Source organism: Entelurus aequoreus, linkage group LG12 (assembly GCF_033978785.1).
Source record: "Entelurus aequoreus isolate RoL-2023_Sb linkage group LG12, RoL_Eaeq_v1.1, whole genome shotgun sequence".
In the NCBI taxonomy this organism is placed as follows: Eukaryota; Metazoa; Chordata; class Actinopteri; order Syngnathiformes; family Syngnathidae; genus Entelurus; species Entelurus aequoreus.
Window position 1 is genome coordinate 13845246 of NC_084742.1, and position 16180 is coordinate 13861425.

The 16180-nt window shown below is 41.8% G+C and overlaps 2 protein-coding genes across 2 annotated transcripts; one reads left to right on the forward strand and one right to left on the reverse strand.

The window, feature by feature from the left end:
• Positions 1-2884: 2884 nt before the first annotated feature.
• si:zfos-932h1.3 (zinc finger and SCAN domain-containing protein 2) lies at positions 2885-11687 on the reverse strand. The gene is made up of 8 exons (XM_062064818.1): positions 11350-11687; positions 10785-10987; positions 10616-10708; positions 10331-10537; positions 10139-10256; positions 9026-9497; positions 6959-7017; positions 2885-5883 (listed from the first exon to the last, which is right to left on the reverse strand). The coding sequence occupies exons 1-8, from the start codon at positions 11354-11356 to the stop codon at positions 4415-4417; spliced, it is 2628 nt and encodes an 875-aa protein (XP_061920802.1). The 5' UTR covers positions 11357-11687; the 3' UTR covers positions 2885-4414.
• Positions 11688-11754: 67 nt separating this feature from the next.
• washc3 (WASH complex subunit 3) lies at positions 11755-15892 on the forward strand. The gene is made up of 6 exons (XM_062066815.1): positions 11755-11927; positions 12537-12635; positions 12701-12766; positions 12838-12969; positions 14734-14832; positions 14903-15892. The coding sequence occupies exons 1-6, from the start codon at positions 11877-11879 to the stop codon at positions 15065-15067; spliced, it is 612 nt and encodes a 203-aa protein (XP_061922799.1). The 5' UTR covers positions 11755-11876; the 3' UTR covers positions 15068-15892.
• The last annotated feature ends 288 nt before the right edge of the window (positions 15893-16180 follow it).

Consider the following 16180-nt stretch of genomic DNA (forward strand, 5'->3'; position numbering starts at 1 on the left):
CTGCATCCACAGCCGCCTGCCGCCCGCCGTATTTGTCGGTTTGGTTTGGACGTCTTTTCCAACTCAACGCTTGCAAATTCCTTACGGCAACCAAACAAAGCACAGGTGGCCGTGGTGTCCGGATGAGGAAGGATGAGCGGGGCTCGCTCGTGCACACCCCCTCCCGGCGCGGCGGATTTCTAATCTGGCTGTGAGCGATAAATGTCACCGTAAAAAAAAAAGTCTATAAATAAACGTTAAAAAAAAGTCTATAAATAAACGCCGTTTTGGCATATTAACAAGTAAGAGGCGGCAGGAAATACTTGCACTCATCCAGATATTCGGTTAGGTCTCCCAAAATCACATATGGTAGAAAAAATGGATACCCCCAATCAATGTTCCCTCTAATTTTTCATGTGTGTGAGCAAACGTACAAACTCCCTGAGCATTCAGTGGAGCACATGTGAGCAACATCAGACGTGCACACTGTGGCCACACCAGCGTCACACCTGTCCCAAACCTGACATCATAACAATTTAAATGTTTTATTAAAATTATTTTCTGATATAAGTGATTTTGCCCTCTTACAATGACAATAACAAAAAAACATGTTTTTCATGACCTACGTCAGGGGTCACCAACGCGGTGCCCGCGGGCACCAGGTAGCCCGTAAGGACCAGATGAGTAGCCCGCTGGCCTGTTCTGAAAATAACTCAAATAGCAGCACTTACCAGTGAGCTGCCTCTATTTTTTAAATTGTATTTATTTACTAGCAAGCTGGTCTCGCTTTGCTCGACATTTTTAATTCTAAGAGAGACAAAACTCAAATAGAATTTGAAAATCCAAGAAAATATTTTAAAGACTTGGGTCTTCACTAACTGACAAAGAAACAGATAACAGATTTGGTGTCCAGTTCAAAGTGTGACATGATTTATTTAAAAATTTGAGAGTTGACTTTTGTATTTTACATGAGTTATTATTTGTACAAACATGTTGCAAAGTAATGATTTGTTAAAAAAATGTTAGTGGCTAGCTAGTTAAAATGGGATATTGTGATTTCACAAGACTGTCTTAGAAGTGATCATTTGAAAATGTTCAATTTGAAAAATGTGCACTTAGAGAAAATATAAAAATAAAGTGTTGCATATTGATATTTATCTGTTTCTATATATATTAATTGTGAGGAATCATTAAGATGATCAGTGTTTCCACAAAGATAAATATAACTAATTATTAATAATAACATAGAGTTAAAGGTAAATTGAGCAAATTGGCTATTTCTGGCAATTTATTTAAGTGCGTATCAAGCTGGTAGCCCTTCGCATTAATCAGTACCCAAGAAGTAGCTCTTGGTTTCAAAAAGGTTGGTGACCCCTGACCTACGTGCTAGTATTGTATGTCTGGCTGCGGGTCCTGCCTTTAAAAGAAATGTTACCCCTTTCAGAGATTACATTTAGTTCCTGTAACTTTCAGTCTGTAAAATACATCTTTTTATTAGCATTTATGAAATCTAGTGACAACATTTCATGAATAATATCCTTAGATTAACATCCTTAATAAATGGCAGTAAAATAAGCACACATCTGATTGAGGAGTCAGAGTGTTACAACCTGGCATTTACACATTGTGTGGCGTTGGGGTTGTCCAACTTTTTGTGTGGCCATAAACGCAGCACTGGCTAAGTGCCAAGGGTGTGTGTGTTGGTGCAGGTGAGACAGAGCGAGCGGCTTCTGTTGATATGATGGATGACAAAGTTGGTTTAAGCCTGGTTTGTATGGCAGAAAATGACCAGTTTTTCTATATAAAAGTTTTTTACTCATGTTTTAGGTGTGGTTTTTGCTCAATAAAGTGAAAAATGGAATTCCTGTCCGTAAAGTGTCTCGACAAACGATAATTAAACTGTGTTGACAAAGATGGTTTTATTCATTGGGGCCACTCTTGTTGTCACCTGTCACTCACAGAGTTGCATTGCAAAATCATACAGAATAAATTGTAATGTGTTTATTTCGTTTAGAGTTCAGATGGGATTTTTGATTTTCTGCGCGGCATCAACCTGCTGTGCGCAGAGGACGCGTGAGCAGTGCGCAATTGCGCAGGCGCGCACCTTAGAGGGAGCGTTGCCCCCAATAAAGTTATAACCATTAAACTGTTTTGTTTCTGAGCGGAAAACAACGGTATAATGAAGCAAATAATTTTCTTGAGAATCAGGATGGATTTGAAAAAAAAAACCTCACCACCATGTTGGTACTTCTCCTTTAGGTAGAGGACAAGATGAAGGAATTCATCCACAAACACCAGAGGCCTGAGAAGGAAATAACATTCTTCATAATAATTCATATCAGCTGCCTTTTATGTGCACTCTTGATAACAGCACAAATGTCCTACCTGATTTAAGAGCCTCTTCCCCTGCAGCAGCTGGCAGAAAATAACAAGTTAGCGGAATGTGCTGAGAAAAGAGGCCTGAAACATAAAAGGGTGGCGGGGAGGAAATTTACAAAATATCGCATTTTCTAAATTTTACACTTGTTAGCACAATCATGACAACTTGGATGTTCCTTTAGCAAGTTAGCATTTACTACACAAGTGTAAAAAACACAAATACAAATCAAATCAAATCAACTTTATTTATAAAAACAAGATTTTAGGTATATGCTAAGAAAGTAAGTGAATATGTCAGCAGTTGTTTTTGGTTAAAAAAAATGCACATAATAAATCTATTAAATGGTCAGACAAGACTCCTGTTACAAGTTGAACAGAATGCTATGTTTTTACATGATCAAACTAGTCTCAGGATATGTTCACACTGCAGGGTATGATGCCTAATTTTGATTTTTGGTTCAATCTGATGAGGTCACACACACTGCAGCGCGTTTGCAATAGTAAACAAGGCTCAAATTGGTGCCGGTGTGCAATTGGAGTCAACATTTTCATAACTAAATTTTTTCGCAAAGATTAAGAAGGAAGAAGGCAAGAATTTGGGCTTTTGCAGTATATGGGGTCACTTGCTTCGACGTCTGTCCTGGGCAGTGTGGGTGAGCAGTCAAAGGCAAAAGTGTTGGGACATCGATGTGAGTTCTAAAACATTTTATTTTTTGCTTGTTTTCTGCTCATTCGTCCACTAGTTCTATTTTGGTGGAGAATTATGACGTGTGTCGCTTTTTGATGACGTATGAGTCGGATGATAGCGACTCGATCGTTCAGATTGCAGTTGTATCAGATAAGTATCTGCTCTGTTTGATCCACATACAAAAGAGACCTGAGTCAGACTTGAAAAAAGTTGAATTTAACTTTTTACTCGGGCTGCACGATTTTGAGAAAAAAAGAAATTGCGATTTTTCTCTCCAAAATTGCAATTGCGATTCTATTTGAAAATTGTAAATTTCATTCATAAAAATTCATAAAACTACGGAAATAACGAGTGATGGAAAACGTGTGACTTTTAGACTGTCAAGCAACATATTCTTGTCTCAAGGTGCCGCACATTAGAACAATATGCAATAATGTACTTCAAAAAATATTTAGGTTGATGCACTCAGAGCTTTTGTCTACATCATGCCCTTTAACTGAAGAAATAATCCACAAAAACTATACAGTTTTTATAATGTAATGTAATCATAATATTATATTATTAATGCAGATATTCATTTAAAAAGATATCAACTTTTATTTCTCATAACTGTAGAATTCTTTACCATTGTATTGTAATGGGAAGGTAAATACATTTCTTATCCTAAATTTAAAAAAACAAACAAAGAAAAGTGGACTGATTTCCCGTAAGCAAAAATTTAACCTAGTAGGAAAAATGAGGTCGGACGTTGCCTTTTTGTTTATTGCTATCACGTGATCATGGCATTTTTGCTCGTTCGTCCATGTTGATGGGCTCATATCACCCATCTGATTTGAAGCTGAAATATTCTCACAACGAAACATTTGGCTTTATAATCTTATTTTTTTCCTCCTAATTTGTGTTACTTCACGGAACTTCTCACTGGCGCCTGGCAAGGCTCTCTGTACTGTGTGTGTGTGTGTTGGCGGCAGCGACCCGCTCTAGTCTCTGGCTCCGCCGAGACAAAGATTGTGAATGAGTGAAAAGAGGGGTCACTCTGTACAGTTGATTCCACTGTTAAACAAATGTGCTCAGGAGCTAAGAGCGATGCACAAAGCAAGACGACTTTCTTCCTTTTTGAAGCGAGAGACAAACAAACCCGAGGCTCAGCAATTCTGATTGGCGAACATGTCTGTCACCCAAAAGCTGGCGACGGCGGATGAAAAAAAAAAACCTCAGTCTCTTGCGATTATTTACCGCACTTATTAAAACCTCAATGTCGAATCGATTTCAATTAATCGTGCAGCCCTACTTTTCACATTGACATGAAAAAAAAATTGTAATTGACCTGCAGTGTGAACAAAGCCTGAGCATTGATTGAGTATGTTCTCATTCAGCTGTTAGTTCTTCGCCGTGCGTCTCCATGTGTTTATTGAGTTTGGCTTTGGACGAGAAGCTCTTCTTACACGTCCCGCACTTTGGCCTCAGCCGCTTCATACCCGCGTGGCTGCGCTTGTGCCACGCCAGCTCCGACGAGCTCTTGAACTTGAGCGGGCAGGTGCCGCAGGCGTACGGCTTCTCGCCCGTGTGGACGCGTTGATGCAGCTGAGCCTCGCTGAGGGTGAGGAAGGTCTTGTCGCAGTAGCTGCAAGGAAAGGGTCTCTCTCCCGTGTGCATGAGGTGGTGTCGGGTCAGTGCGTAGGGTTTGGCGAAGCCCTTGCCGCAGTAGGTGCAGGGGTATGGGCGGATGCCGGTGTGCGAGACCATGTGCTCCTGCTGGGTCTTCTTGCTCTTGAAGCGTTTGCCGCATTGCAAGCAGGCGTAGGGCTTGTCCTCCACGTGCGACCTGTGATGTTTGGAGAGCTCCCCTTGGGACAAGAAGGCCTTCCCGCACTGGGAACACAGGAAGGGCTTCTCCCCCGTGTGCATCCTCTCATGTCGGGTCAGCACGGATGCCAGGGTGAACCTCTTGGAGCAGTGCGAGCACGGGAACGGCCGCTCGCCCGTGTGGATACGGAGGTGCTTCACCAGCATGAAGTGCAGCGAGAACTGTTTGCCGCACTGGCCGCACTTGTGAGGACGCTCCCCCGTGTGTGTGGACAGGTGCCTCTTTACGTCCGACCGCCGCGTGTATGTCTTCTCGCAGTGCGGGCACTTGAAATGGTGCTTGACCAGATGCGTCTGCCGGTGTAGAGAGCGCGCCAGAAGCGAGTCGAACCACTCGCCACACTGCGGGCAGACGTAGCGCTTGGGGGCCACGTGTGACGTCCTGTGCTCCAGAAGCTCGGCGGTGGAGGCGAAGCTGCGGCTGCAGATGGAGCAGATGTGCGGAAGGCGGCTCTCGCCTGAATGGCACCTCTTGTGGTGGGCGGTCAGCGCGCGCAGGTTGGCGAAGGTGGTGCGGCACGGCGGGCAGGTGAAGGAGACCGCGGCGGCGTGCGACTTGCTCTGGTGCTTGGCCAGATCCCACGAGTGCTGGAAGGTGCGGTCGCACTGCGAGCAGCGGAAGGGCCGCTCGCCCGTGTGGGTGAGCTGGTGTCGCCTGACGTCGGATGTGCGCGTGAAGGTTCTGCCGCACGTCTCGCACGTCAGTCTGCTTGGAGCCTGAGCGGAAGTCACGGACTCGTCTTTACCGGCACTTTCAAGCTGCTCTGCGCCTCCTTGTGGAAAAAGTTTAATGGACGTAAAAATCTCATCTGTGTCTGAGGGAGTTGGAGTCAAGTTGGTTCCTGAGAGCTTGCGGTATTCCTCAGTGTCAACGCTCTGCATATGGAAGTGGGGAGGACTGTTGTCTTCTGATTGGTGGAAGGGACACTGCGAGCATGTGAAGATAATGGAGGTCATCTCATCGGAGTGTCCTGCAGGTCAAAAAAGTGAAAGGCTAGTTTATGTTTAAAAACATTTTCAATAGCAGTTGTCCTTAGAGTCACAGGTGAGCTGGAGCTTATCCCAGCTGACTTTAGGTGAAAGGCGGGATTAACGCTGTCACAGTGCGTATATGTATATAGACAAACAAGCATTTTCTACCTACGGACGTAAGTCTGGGCCTATATTCAATCAATCCATTCATCGAACGATAAATAAAAATTAACTTGGTAACTTTGCTGTATTGGCCTTGCGATGAAGTGACAACTTGTCCAGGGTGTGCCCCGCCTTTCGCCCGAATGCAGCTAGGATATGCTCCAGCCACCCCGGAGGGACAAGCGGTAGAAATTGGATGGATGGATGGACTTTGCAGTCATTGATTAATTGCCATATCTGTGTGTGTTTGTTTTCTTCGTCTCTCGCTTTCAATCAAGGTGCGAGAGGGTTCACTCTGTGCATCGCTCTCAACACCTGAAAGCGTTTTATTCATAAGCAGAATCGTGAAATGAACGGCGTAAATCCTCTTGTCAGTCATCCACAACCTTTGTCTCGGTGGGTGGAGGAGGGAACGCTAACTTACACACACAAGATGCACGGACAGAGAGCCCCGCTAGTCGCTAGTGAGAAGCACTGCAAGGTAAAAAAAAAAAAAGCACTTAAACATGTTCAATATTAAAGTGCTCTTTTTCTAAGAGATTGAGGGTCAAAGTTATTTGTATCGTTTATGTATTTAGGATAATTCGAAGTTATTGGCCCTCTAACAAACAGTTAGTGCTTAATTTGCGCGCCGGGCTGATTTAACAGTTGTAATAATAAATGAAAATAACATAACATAATTTAGTATCAAAAAATGCTGACGATAATATTGTCTATTGACAATAATTTGTTGGACAACATATCGTCCAACAAAACGTATCATCAGCCCAGGGCAGGCCTACCAACTATAGCCTTCAATTAGCCCAACATGCCAAGTTCACACAAGGAGATGTTTTAGTGAACCCTGATCTCCAGACTGTGATAAAGAGCCATGGTAAAGAGCATTTAAGTGTAACTCCCTCATCATTTTACCTTTGTCGCTTCCTTTGATGGCGATTACGCACGAGGTGGCTCCTTGGCCAGCTTGGATGCTGTGGGAGAAAGAAAAAAGAACATTTTTAGAAACATTAGAGCAAATAATTTTTGCAGTACAGTGATATCCCAGTTTTTATCAATAAGTTGTTTCTAAATATCAGGCAAAAACAAAAGCAATTTTCCCGTAAGTAATCATGTAAATCTAATGATTCCGTTCTGGACACCGAAAAAGGTCGACAAAAAACACTTTTTATAGAGAATGATTATAATTTTACACAGAAATGATGACTAAAATAGATAAACAAAAAATTCACATTACTTTTATTGAAGACTCTTGATGGCAAAGATGGCAATGAACAGAAAGGGAGGAAGGGAGAGCAACACATACTATGGATGGGTACCGAATTCAGTACTTTCATAGGTACCGACTGATACCTGTTGGTACTACCACGTACCGATGTACGTAAAAATCAAACTGTACCATATTTCCATACGTTTGTCACACATGACATCACGTCCGGCACCGGCTGAAGTACTTGGCGGACCAACAGACGTACTCATAACGGACTGCCTCTAGGTCGTGTTGCATTTTCTCCAAGCCATCAAAGCAAGCATGCCTGGTAGAAAGGCTCCGAAGGAAGGCGCACATTTTCCAAAATGCTACAGCGCTATGCTAATTTACTTTAGATATGCCCTATACATGCTACTGATTAGCATTAGCGATTTTACAAGGCAATATCAACATCTCCGAATTTGGTAATCAAAACTACAAGTAAGATGTACATTACAATCAAACAGCTTCTGTGTAAAAAGTACAATACTTGACAGCATAAACACTTTGTAGGGCTCAACAAAAGACAAGTCTGGCTCATTCAACTTTAGGGCTGCAACAATTAATCGACTAAATCGATTAATTTGATCAGATATAACCTTCTGTTGCTTTGATTAACTCTTTAATGAGTGTAATCAATAAACATTTTACAAAACCGGACCGCATGGTGTGTCTGGAACTTTAAATACATGAACATTGTATTTGTACGACCGTCGACCACTGCAATAGTTGCTGTGATCTGCGTGGCAGCAAACAGCTGAGTTTGTTGTTTTTTTTGTCATTCTTATTAATGCACACATGTTACATTGCATGTTTTTTTTTTACTTTCCTGAGGGAACTTTCCTGAAGGAATCAATAAAGTACTATCAATCTATGTTGAAAGTGCAATTTCAATGTTCATTATGTGCATTTATTTAGCAGAAAAAAGAAAGAATGAATGTTATGGCAAGCAGAAAAATAATTGTTTGACTATTTTTTCTAAATATACGAATCAAGGCTATAAGGTGTATTTTATCCAATGATTTAGTGAATCAAACAAACTAATGGGTAGATTACTGGATTACTAAAATGAATCATACCTGCAGCCCTATTCAATTCAATCGAACACACTTATCGCAACACACAAAGGACAAACTGAATTAAATGAATACTTGCAAATGAGATTGAGAAGTGTAAAAAAAACAATAACAATAAGCATTTTTATCAATATTAGCTCAGTGTTCAATGTGGAATAAAAAAACTTATTTGATAAACAAATAACATTTATTACCACATTAACACACACAAAAGTACCAAAAATTGGTATCATTGAGTACCTGTATCGATTCCCAAGAATCGCTACGGTATCGGTTCAAATGTGAAAAGTAACCATTCCCATCACATGTGCCACCAGGATACTTTGCTTCGAGTTCTTTTCTTGAATTTAATAGTACTTCTCACCATCTTTATCAAAGTGCTGGCATCTGCAACTTTCTTTGTCCCCATGGTAGATTATTAAAGCACAGAAATGGGATCACTATTGCATAGGATTTTTTGGTTAAAGCACTCGTTTTAGTCGAATGACATGCGGGTAAACGGACCAGTTTCTTACATGCAATGTTTGGCCGTGCGATACACGAGACGATATACAAAACCAACGGCAAAATCTTGGCAAAACATTTCCTGTCATAACTGAATCATACGAAAAGTAGGGCATAAAAAAATGAGGTTCCACTGTATTCCTTTCAAAGTACCTCTTCCAGTCAGATGAGTCAGGAGGAAGTTCAGCGGAGGAGTGTGTCATTTCATCTTCAACAGCAGCCTCCTTCACTTCAGTGCAAGATCTCACATCGCCAGCTTGGACATCATCTTTCGCCTCATCCAGAACATTCCTTTCTTGATCTTCAAAGGCACCTTCATCGTTTTCCAGACTCTCCATTTCCAGAGTCTCCAAGGCTGTGGCGACGTCCACGGTCTCTGCTGCGGACTCCTCAGCATTGACGGGTGCCACTTCTTCCTCGTAGAAACCCGTCTGAACTTCGGTCGGTATGTCCAACACCCCGACGTCCACCTCTGTGAAGACCGTCACCACACTGTACTGGTCGGCCCCAACGATGTTTGCGTAGTTGTGGACTAACTCAGGCCCGACTGACATGTTCGCTTTGTCGGAGGGCGGTATTGATAGAGCGGATATGATGCAGCTGCCAAGAGTGGTGGAGGTGCTGTCTGGAAAAACGACAACAATGAATTTTGTTTGTTTCATTGAATACTAGTGTAGCTAAAAGCATTATGGCTAATAACTTGCATGGAAAAGAACAGAGAAGCATTGTCACAAAGTGAGTAAATAAAATGATAAATGGGTTATACTTGTATAGCGCTTTTCTACCTTCAAGGTACTCAAAGCGCTTTGACAGTATTTCCACATTCACCCATTCACACACACATTCACACACTGATGGCGAGAGCTGCCATGCAAGGCGCTGACCAGCACCCATCAGAAGCAAGGGTGAAGTGTCTTGCTCAAGGACACAACGGACGTGACTAGGATGGTAGAAGGTGGGGATTGAACCCCAATAACCAGCAACCCTCCGATTGCTGGCACGGCCACTCTACCAACTTCGCCACGTAGATTTATATTCTGATAGCTATATTATACAATGGCTAACTTCTTTTCATTTTTATGCCAATTAAACGGTGGTTTTACTATAGTGACACAACACTATGTTTATTATTGTGGTTCAAACTTGCAGTGCATTTATACAAAGAGCTGTTTTAAACACTTCCATGTTGCAAAATAACTAAATCAGTGCAAGATCAGTGCATTATTTTTTTTAAATAGCTGGATCAACATTCTGAGGTGTACTTACCTGGCATTTTAAGTAGTGCAGAAGTCCTACAGTGCTCAAAGATCAAGCTCAGTTCTTCTGTCGTGGACTGGACACATTCATCCAATAAGACAGGAGTTGAGCCCAACCAGTCTGTAGTCTGGAATTAAACACATTTCAAGGTTAATTTAGCTGAAATATGAAATGTCAAGAATGGTGGATGTATTACTGTACCTGTTTGAGGTCTGGTATTGGAAGCAGCTTCTCCAGCTTGGAGAGCAGCTCCCATAGCAACACATGAAGAGCAGCGTCATACTTTGGTCCATACTCCATAGGGAAGACCTCCTGGAAGAAGTACGCTCGCTCAGCTGGATCTTTAAGGAGGCTCTGAACCAGGGCGACGAATGTGGACTCTGCTGCTTTCACCTCTGCATCGCTGTGCTACCATACGTTTATAATACTCACATCATTAGAACAGATTTTCAAACAAGAAGTTAATGATGTCTTCAATCAACTTACATTTGATTGTAGCGGGAGTTTTTCTAAATGCATCTGGACTGTTTGAAAGTCAACAGAACCTCGGACAGAACCTTTGCACAGCTCCAGGATCAACTGCAATGGAAGGGAGGTTTTAAAAAAATGTTTTTATTTATGACGACCATTTTTTAATCGTTGGAAAAAAACATACACGGGCTCTGAGACCCAGAATGAGCTGAGCCGCCTGTTTGTGGTTCATCAGTCCAGGCATTGCCTCAGTCAGCACGGACACAAACTCTTGGAGTTTATGGTAATTCATCACATCTTTCTGTTTTACAAGTTGCCACATTGCGGCAGAGCGGAGCTGCAGCGGAGGGACCAGGAGGTGGAGCAGCGAGAGAGGCAACCCAGAATCTGAAACACATAGTATGAGGTCAAAGGTCACACATGCACAACGTTATCAAATCCAAAACTAAACTCTGCCTTTACCAAAATACCAATGTTACATTTTATTGTGTGTATATGGTGCATGTAGTTATGCAGATGTATTCAAGGTCTGCAGAAGTTTAAATGCAATATAAACTTTAAACAATCCTGATTTTAAACTAAATATTTCACTTTGTTTATGTTCCAAACAAATAATCACTTAGAATCATTCTTATCAATAGTTAAATAAGCCTTTGCATGCATAAAACACAAACGCAACAGTCTGATTGACTGTTTAGCTAACATTTACAATGTATTTTCAACGACAACGAGATTACTCGAATACATACTGTTCATTTTCCCCACTTGATTTTGAAGAATGTCCAATGATTTGTAAAATATTTTCCTTTGTCCTGATAGAATAACATTAAAATATATTGTTGAATATTACTGGTTAGCATGCGTTATCGCTACGCAAGCGTCGATTTCCTCAAAGTCTCTCTCCTCCGCTTCCGCTTTTCAAAACAAGAGTCTTAGCATTTCGAGTCACACAAGTCCAGAACGTCCATTGAATGTGCCTTAATAACACAAGACGAACACTTATTTTTCTTGAAATTTACACATTTAAGAGTACATTTTGAGAAGTAGCTCGTTTCGTTCCGCGAGTTCTCCCGACAATACCGGATGTTATTCGCAGCCCTTGCGTGACGTCATAAATAAAGAAATCTCGCCCGTTGCGTCACAAGTCACGCGATAATACAGCCTCGAGTCACATGAAAGAGTCACCAGTGTACAGTTATTTCCCCCCCTTCGTACTGTATGTAGCATTAAATACGTTGCATTTAAGTTTGTGGCTTGTCGGGATTAAAGAAGAGCTATGGACGAGGACGGACTTCCGATCGTGGGCTCTGGAGTTGATCTAACCAAGGTTGGCTTAGCCGGGAAATAAATGTAAACAGCTAGCAGGGCAAATCTGAGATGCTATTGCTAGGCTGTGTTTGTACATTGTCAGCAGTAACTAAGAATTCTATTGATTGATTGATTGATTTAAACTTTTATTAGTAGATTGCACAGCACAGTACATATTCCGTACAATTGACCACTAAATGGTAACACCCGAATAAGTTTTTCTACTTGTTTAAGTCGGGGTCCACGTTAATCAATTCATGGTACAAATATATACTATCATCATAATACAGTCATCACACAAGTTAATCATTAGAGTATATACATTGAATTATTGACATTATTTACAATCCGGGGGTTGGGATGTGGAGGGGGTTGGGTTTGGTTTGGTTGATATCAGCACTTCAGTCATCAACAATTATATCATCTGAGAAATGGACATTGAAACAGTGTAGGTCTGACTTGGTAGGATATGTACAGCGAGCAGTGAACATAGTGCGCTCAGAAAGCATAAGAACAAGTATATACACTCGAATAAGTTTTTCAACTTGTTTAAGTCGGGGTCCAAGTTAATCAATTCTTGGTAAGTGTTGGCTGGTGTGTGATCTACATGTGTATTCATTCCCTTTAGGTTCCTGCCATTCAGCAGAGAAGAATTGTTGCTTTTCTCAACCAATTCATCGTTCACACTGTTCGCTTCCTCAACAACTTCTCTACAGTGTGTGAGGAGGTTTGTATTCTACTCACCTGGTCCGGGTCACATTTGTCAGCTCACATGTTGAACTTTTGCCACAGAAACTTGCCAACATTTCCCTACGCATCCAGCAGATAGAAACCACGCTGTGCATTTTGGAGGCCAAGGTTGGTTCTTGGTTTTTTTCTTCGTAGCCATCAACTCCTCTCTGATTGAATATCTTCACGCTCTTGAGCAGCTGTCCTCCATCCCTGGCCTGGAGGACGTCACCATAGATGCAGTGGGACATTCCCAACCTGTCCAGACCAACGGAACCAGTGCTCCCAGTCAGACAGACGGTCCACCAGCTGTGACGCTTCCACCTCCAGAGGTACAGACAGTTTTGTACAAATGCAGGGTTTCCGCGGGTTATTAAAAAGCATTAAACGTTATTAAATGTGTTAAATGGCATTAAAAAGCACAAACCTCAACTCCATGTCCAGAGACATGAAGAATAAACATCAGCTAATCACAAGTCGGCATTTAAAGGCAGGCAGCAGTTAATGGTGCCACAATTCTTTGGCGGGACCAACAAAGCAACTTCTGTCGCTACGACGCTACAACAGCTGGCAGCTGCTGCTACCACTACAGGAAAAAACAAAACACATTTTTAGATTAGACAGTCTTGTGAGCCAATTCTAATTCACCAGAAAGTAACAGTTCATGTAAACTGTTCAATATTACCATTGTTAAATGCTTACAATTTTGACTATACAGACAGTTGTAAGCGCTTGACTATATACAGTATAATAACTACCGGTATATGCAGGAGGACATGGGGATTTAATTTACCGTATTTTTTGGACCATAGGGCTGCACTGCCGATGAGCGGGTCTATTTAGGTCTTTTTTTTCCACACATAAGGCACATTAAAGGGGTCATATGATTTTTTTCTAAATTTAAAACACTATCTTTTAGTCCACAAAACATGTAATGGTGTTTTTTTTGTGCAAGTGTTGCATAGATTATGTTTTACAGACCATTTTCAAGTCGCTTTCTGAGCGTCTCTTCAGGTTGCACCGTTTTGTGGGCGGTCTTATTTACGTGGCTCACCTTCGACAGCGTCTTCTCCACGTCATCTTTGTTGTAGCCGTGTAGCGTGCAAGGGCAGGAGTCGAAGAAGTGTCAAAAGTTGGAGCTAACTGTTTAAATGCCGTTCAGACTTTACTTAAATCAATAACGGAGCAGCATCTTCTCATCCGTAGCTCAATATAATGCAACATCAACGCAGGAAATGTGTCCTGTGAAAAACCGTACGACCGGAACCCTCTAATAACTAAAGTTCCGTGGGTGAATTATGTAAACCCACCACAGTTTTTAGCGCTGTGATAGCTAGTCTACTGACAGATATAAGTAAGAACTTTACACTAGTTTATATTAGAAATGGCAACAGCGGAAGATGAATGCCACATAAGAAGATATAGAAAAAGAAGAAGCTTATGGCTTCGGCACGGACTACAATGGCGGACGCGCACACATTTTCAGGACTTATGCAGATCCCAAATACACACCAGCATGTACCAGAAAGTAAGAAAAGTTGGTTTTGCATAATATTGCGAAACAAAACGCCAGGTAATATGTCTGCTAATAGGTGCCATTTTGCGGTCTTTATACACACACCATAGTAATACTCGTATGTTTAATGCGCCGACAATCCATCAAGCGGTGCGGCTTCATAGCTTACCAAAGTCGTACTAAAAACATTTTGACAGATTTTTGAGCGCAGTGTGTAATGTTGTACATTCTCAATGGAACATTTAAAATTTTGGTGTTGTTTACTGTCATCATATTGCAGTCTACATGTATATCTTATGTATGACTGCCATCTACTGGTCACACTTATCATTACACCATGTACCAAATAAAGTAGCTTCGAGGTCAGTAAGCACAACCAGAATTATACCGTACATTAAGCGCACCGGGTTATGAGGCGCACTGTCGAGTGTTGAGAAAATGAAAGGGTTTTAAGTGCGCCTTATAGTCCGAAAAATACGGTAAGTGGCATTAAAAAGCATTACATTAGATTTGCTGATACCTGCAAAAACCCTGTAATGTGTACATCTCCTTTATCCAGTTTCCGTCTTCCTTGTTATAGGCTCCTCACAGCGCTCCTGAGGATGTGACAAAAGAGGTGAACGTCATGACGGTCGCCAAGGATCCTCGCTATGCCAGATATCTGAAGATGGTTCAAGTGGTGAGTGCCTTCTCTCAGAGGACAATAAATACCTTGTTGTGTGTTTTCATTGATGTGCTGCTGTCGGCAGGGAGTTCCAGTGATGGCCATCAGGAATAAAATGACCCTGGAAGGTTTGGACCCAGACTTGTTGGACAAGCCAGACGCCCCAGTGCCCGACGGAGGGGGAAAGAACCTGGAAGAGCAGGACGCGGATGCCAACACTTCGGATAGCGAGTCGTCCTTTAGCGACTGACGGATGTCCCGGCTTGTCTGGAAGCGGGCTAGCAAGTAGATGAATGTGTCAAGTGGCTATTCTAAGTGCACTAGCTTGTAGCATCTAGTGGCTATTCCACTCAGTGTACTACAACAGTCTTTAATGAGTAAAGCCTGGGTTATGCTTGAATCACTGCGCCTTTCCCTTTAACACAATTTTTTATAACTCTTTGTCTGGGTTTAACGCGTGATGTGCAATTCTCTGAAACTTTATTGCTTGTTGAACCATTTTATTAGCTTTTTAGCTTCCTTGGTGGTGACAGAACAATGGCAAATAAAGAGAATCCGAGAGTGTAATTGGAGCTGAGACTAATCATTGTATTTCAACAGTCACTTTTAATGTAAATGTTGATCTGAAATCAGAAAGTGGGCTGGACCCGCTCTGAATGAGTCATACACTGTTCACCCAGGAAGTCATCTAGTACAAGCCAAGCAAATACATTCTTTACAATGTGCACAACAAGCTTTGCAGGAGGAGCAAACCGATTTTATTGTACTCTTTGGCCTCGACGCAGCAGCATATCCCAGGCTTTACACTCTAAATATCCAATGAGGACGTTCTAGTTCTCCCTAAAAGCCCAGTTAAGATAAACATTTAACTGCTGAGTTGCAGAAAGCTGAAATGTTTTTTTGTAACTATTTTTGCCTCAAGTAGGGTGCCAAACATGACTAATTGTATGGAATAAAATAAAAAAGACAATGTTCTACTTAGCATGCAGGTTTTTTTGATTGATTGATTGAGACTTTTATTAGTAGATTGCACAGTACAGGACATATTCCGTACAATTGACCACTAAATGGTAACACCCGAATAAGTTTTTCAACTTGTAATTATCAGAGTATATACATTCAATTATTTACAATCCGTGGGGTTGGATGTGGAGGGGGTTGGGGCGGGGGGGGGGGGGGGGTTAGGTTAGGTTGCTATCAGCATATTTCAGTCATCAACAATAATATCAATCAATCAATGTTTATTTATATAGCCCTAAATCACAAGTGTCTCAAAGGGCTGTACAAGCCACAACGACATCCTCGGTACAGAGCCCACATACGGGCAAGGAAAACTCACCCCAGTGGGACGTCAATGTGAATG

What these genes read in the sequence shown, in the direction of transcription:
- washc3 (XM_062066815.1), top strand. Translation starts at nt 11,877, where the DNA reads ATGGACGAGGACGGACTTCCGATCGTGGGCTCTGGAGTTGATCTAACC. An exon ending in TGTGCATTTTGGAGGCCAAG is followed by an intron (nt 12,767 to 12,837) that starts GTTGGTTCTTGG and finishes GCTCTTGAGCAG; the next exon opens with CTGTCCTCCATCCCTGGCCT. An exon ending in ATCTGAAGATGGTTCAAGTG is followed by an intron (nt 14,833 to 14,902) that starts GTGAGTGCCTTC and finishes TGCTGTCGGCAG; the next exon opens with GGAGTTCCAGTGATGGCCAT.
- si:zfos-932h1.3 (XM_062064818.1), bottom strand. An exon ending in AACTCCCGCTACAATCAAAT is followed by an intron (nt 10,538 to 10,615) that starts GTAAGTTGATTG and finishes AACGTATGGTAG; the next exon opens with CACAGCGATGCAGAGGTGAA. An exon ending in CATCAAAGGAAGCGACAAAG is followed by an intron (nt 5,884 to 6,958) that starts GTAAAATGATGA and finishes TTTGACCTGCAG; the next exon opens with GACACTCCGATGAGATGACC.